Below are 4823 nucleotides of genomic sequence, written 5' to 3'. Positions count from 1 at the left end.
CATCGGACTAACTAAGAGGGAGAGGGAGCGGGCAGCCCCGGGAAGGGACAGGAGGAGGGTTGGGGCTGCATGCAGTGACGTCACAAAGGCGGCGGCCAATGGGGCGGGCCCTTGGGGCGGGGTCGCCGCCGAGGCTTTGGCATAGACGGGCAAAAGTTGGCAACAGAGTGGGGGCGGGGCCTGGGGCTCGAGGGTAGGGCCCAGGTAGGGGCGGGGTTCAGGGGCGGGGAAAGTGATCCCGGACATCCCGAGCCCCCGGCGTCGGCGGGAAGGATGGGGGCCTCAGCGCCCCTTCCCTGACCCGAGTGCAATCCGTTCATAAATAAAACGTACAAATACAGAAAGAAAGAAACCCGACGCATCCGCAACCCCCCCAGGGGGCTTTACCCGCAAAGCGAATACAGAGAGGTGTGTAATGGGCCGTGCCCAGGCCCGCCTGCCGGGCCCCAGGATCCGTCCTCCAACACCGAATGCCCGGGGACGAGGGAGGGGGCCCCGGGGCAGGGCGGGAGTGGGGTCTGAGGAGGTCGGATAAGTCCATGCGATTCGATATGCGTCATTATTATTCGTTATGAAGGACAGAGCCCGGGAAGCTGGGCTGGAAGAATTCGGATTTGGCCGAGGATGCGAGGCGAGGGCGGGAGAGCGGCTTGGACTGAGGCCCCAGAAAGAACCCGAGGGAGAGGGGTGCCGCCGTCCGCCTCTCTCCCTGATCCCCAACGCGTCTATCACTCCTGGGGTTCAGCGAAGACTGTGGAGTAGGGACGCCTCTGCGGACCCCCCTCCTGCTCCTCCCCCGGTCTGCTCCCTGGACGTCTAGGCCGCAGGCCTGGCCCTTGGAAGGCTTGGGAAAGGGGTGGGGAAGACCTGAGTCTCTGCGACGCGATCCAGGGGCGCAGAGGAGGGAGGAGGGGGGTGCTGCCCACCTCACCCCACCCCCCCGTCTTCAGAGACCTAACTCGGAGATGAGGTTCGGTTCTGGGTCTCCTCGACCCTATTGCTGGGAAAAAGCCTGGGGCACCCTGGAGGGGAAGGGAGGGGGTTCGGGGTGGGTCTCCCCTCAGGACCCTATTGCTTGAAGGGGCCAACGAGGCCCCTGGCGGGCGGGGCGGGGCCGGACCCCCTCCCTCTATTGCTGTGAGGAGGGGCCCGCCCTCCGGCCCCTCCGCCCGGAAGCTGGCGGAGACTTCCCTGGGGGCCCGTATTGCTGAGAGCCGACCCGGCTGGGCTGGCGGAGGCGCCGCCGCCCTAGGCCTGCACGGGGCTGAGCTGCGGCGAAGCGGCGGGCGCCGGGGCCGCGGGGCCGCCCCCGCCGGCGCCGCCTTTGAAGCACGCGGACTCGTAGTGCTTGTTGAGATAGGACTTGAGCGCGAAGCTCTTCTTGCAGCGCTTGCACTGGAAGTGCTTGAAGGCCGAGTGCGTCTGCATGTGCGCGCGCAGGTTGGAGCGGTCGGCGAAGGCCTTGCCGCAGTGCGCGCAGCCGAAGGGCTTCTCGCCCGTGTGGGAGCGCATGTGGCCCTGCAGCAGCCAGGGCCTCGAGAAGGCCTTGCCGCACACGCCGCACTTGTGGCGCAGGTCGTGCGTGAGCAGGTGCATGGCCATGGCCGGCATGGACACGTACACCTTGCCGCACGTCGGGCACCGCCGCGCCAGCTGACTGTCCAGGCTGCGGTGCGTCTGCTTGTGACGGCTCAGGTTCGACGACGTGGCGTACGTTTTCCCGCACTCGCCGCAAGCGTGCCGGCCCCCTGCGCCGCCAGCCCCGGGCCCCGCGCGCGCCTCCGTGCTCACCCCCGCGCGCGCACCGCCCCGGCCCCCGGCCCCCGACCCCGTGCCGCGCGCACCCGCCCCGGCCCCGCCTCCGCCGTCGCAGTCGGGAGCTGCCGCGGAGGCCGTGGAGGGAGCCGCGGCGTTGGCGGCCTTGCGGCGCGAGCGCCCGTCGGTGATGAAGAAGGCGTCAGCCGCGTAGCCCTCGCTGACCGCCGCGTCGCCGTTGATGTAGCCGCCCGCGGCCGTAGCCAGCTCTGGGCGCGGGGTGGGAGGCGGTGCCGAGCCCGCGGCCGCCGGGCCCAGTTCTCCACGCACGGCCGCAGCGTACATGGGCTCTGGGGACGGCCCTTTGAGCAAGGCCGCCTCGGCATCGCCATCGTAGACGGAGGCGGGCCCCGCGTAGTCGTTGAGGTATCCTGAGGGCCGAGGCGGACAAGCAGACAGAGGGAGGGGGAACCGGGCAGCGGGCGAGACACACACGGGAAGGCGGCGGGCGACACGGGGTCCGGGAAGAAGGGAACAAGAAAAAGGACAAAGGAGAAGGGGCCGGGGGACCGCGGGGCAAGGCGGATGGAGGAGGCAGGGAGGGGAAGAGAAGAGAGGACAGATGAGACCGGGCCGGGCCCCGGCTCCGCCCCCGCCGCCCGCCCCACCCTCGCAGGGGGAGGAAAGAGGCGCATCCTCGGGCGCGGCTGCCCCCCCTTCCGCGGAGCCTCAAGGTCAGGGGGGAGGGGCGGCGCTTCCCTCGCCCTCCTTCCTCCACCCTCCTCCCCCTCGGGTTCTCCCCACTTCAGCAGTTTTCCCTGATTATGCAACACACTGCGGACCCGCAGCGCACAAAGCCGGGACCGCCCACCGAGGGACCCCGTCGCTCCTGCCTCTCCGGGTTCCCACCTGCTCTTCCCCTCGGCACCTAGAACTCGTGTCCAGGCTTGATGCCCCCCCTCCTTGGTCCCCTAGGCTCCCCAACAAGCCCTGAAGACTTCTCCCTCGGGCAGCCCCTCCTACCCCCTCTAGCACCTCCTTCTTCCCTCCCAGGTCTTCTACTACTCACTGGACTTGACCCCCTTCCCGCTCCACCCCTACCTTCCTCCATCTACACTGCTTCTTTCCTGACTCCCTTCGGTCATCCTGCACCCTTGGGTCCTACCTTGTTCCACATAGCCCTCTTCCCCCAGGCCCTAACCCTTTGTAGGGGCCTTCCCGAGCCTCAGGACGGGTGACCAGGGAGTCGCTGTGTTGGAGAGTGCCAGGGCACCCACCAGGGGACACCTTCACTGGGACAAGCTGCAGGCAGGCAACATCATTCACGCCAGTAACTGCAGTTGCTCTCAAGGTTCAAGATGGATCTCACAACCTCAGAGTCATAAGTGCACACACCATACGATGCAGCCTCTGGCTTCTTCAGGGTCACACTCTGCTTCCCAGCCACCATCAACCCTGGAGTGTCCTCATAGGGTGGGCGGCATGCTCACCCCAGCATGCCACCTACTCATGCAGGGTCACACATGCAGCCACCCTGGACACACTGTCAGCCAGGGTCGCCAGTCACATGGGCGCACAGCGGCCTCAGAGTCACATGGTCCCATGTAGTGGCACACAGGCAGGCACACACTCATACAGGGTCACACACAAGCAAGCGCACGCAGTCACATGGCCTCACGCAGTCACATGGGCGCACACAGGCGCACACACAGGCTCACACTTGTTTGCCACCCCACACTGCTGGCACTCCCAGCCCTCCTGCCTGCATGTTAACAGTTGTCCTTGAACTTGGGCACCTTTACACAAAGAGCCTCCCCCTGATTCCAGCACTTAGGACCTGCCTACTTGGAGCCCTCCTGCCTACATCCTCCTCCCTGACCCTGCAGGGGAAATCCTGCAGCTCCTCTGATGGTGCCCCAGTCCTGACAGGTGGCGGCCCCCACTGGACCCATGCCTACCCCCTGGAACTCACAGCACTCTGTGGCCCTAGCCAAAAAAGAGAGGATGATACTCAGGAAGGCTCAGGTTTCTGGGTGTGGGTCTGCGTGCGCGGCAGGTCCTGTCATATCAGCAAGTGTCCATACGCATAGCCAGGGTGTGGGTCTGTGCGTACCTTCAGGTACTTCCTGTTTCCGACCCTTGCTCCCCACCTTCTCTCCTGCATTGACACCCTCCCTGTCCGGCCTTGGCCTTGTTCTGGCCTGCTTCTGTGCTCCCCTCTCCCACCTTCCTTCACAGTCCAGCTTCAGCCACTGTCTCCTTCTGGTTCTATTCCCTCAGGTCTATTTCCTGGAGCCCCTGACCCTTCCATCCCCATACTCTGGTCCTCTACCCCTCCCGACATTGCCCTGGGCCCCTTGCTGTCCCCAGCCTCAGCCCAGCTCGCACCTTTCTCGTGCAGTCGCACTCCGAGGTCGCTGCGGGCGCGCCCGTAGGAGCTCTCGAGGTCCGCGGAGGAGAACGTGTCAAGTTTGACCTTCTTGACCAGGAAGGATCTGGGCATGATTCCTGCGGGGCTCCGGCGCTGCGGGCCTGCAGAGCCGGGGCGCGGGGGGGCTGCGGCCGCGGCGGGGCCCCGTCACCATCCGAGGAGCGGCGGAGGCAGCAAGGGTCCCCACTCTGGCCTTTGGATGCTGCCGCTGGAGTGTCGTCCTCTCTCCTCCTGCCCTCCTTCCTGCCCTGCGTTTCCTCCTCTGCTCCTCTGAATTCCTCCTCTTTTCCTTCTCTTCTCTTTTCTCTTCTCCTCTCTTCTCCTCTCTTCCTTCCTTCCTTCTTTTCTTCCTTCCTTCCTTCCTTCTTTCCTTCCCTCCTCTGGTCCCGGCTTCCCAGCCCGCAGTGCCGCCCCTGGACAGGCGGGGGAGGAGGCCGGGGGGTGGGGGGTGGGGAAGGGGGGAGCGGCTCCGTCCCGGGCCCGGAGGCTGCGAGTGGGTGCAGGGCTGGCCCGGCTCCGCGGCCCCCTTCCCCCCCTTCCCCTCCCCCCCCCACCGCCGCGGCGGAGCTTCAGTCAGCGACCCCCCATGCCCCTGGGGGTGGAGGCGCCGGGCCCGGAGAACGCGGCGGCGGCGGCG

At 66.7% G+C, this 4823-nt stretch overlaps 1 protein-coding gene across 1 annotated transcript; it reads right to left on the bottom strand.

Annotated features, from left to right (window-relative positions):
• Positions 1-1248: 1248 nt before the first annotated feature.
• Positions 1249-4258, bottom strand: SCRT1 (scratch family transcriptional repressor 1; the record flags this gene model as incomplete). Its single annotated transcript, XM_080802189.1, has 2 exons — positions 1249-2186; positions 4144-4258. The coding sequence occupies 2 exons, from the start codon at positions 4256-4258 to the stop codon at positions 1249-1251; spliced, it is 1053 nt and encodes a 350-aa protein (XP_080658315.1).
• Positions 4259-4823: the final 565 nt, after the last annotated feature.

Source organism: Martes martes (genome assembly GCF_963455335.1).
Source record: "Martes martes genome assembly, chromosome: 4".
In the NCBI taxonomy this organism is placed as follows: Eukaryota; Metazoa; Chordata; class Mammalia; order Carnivora; family Mustelidae; genus Martes; species Martes martes.
The sequence above is the reverse complement of the archived record's forward strand: the minus strand, read 5'-3'. Positions and strand labels throughout refer to the sequence as shown.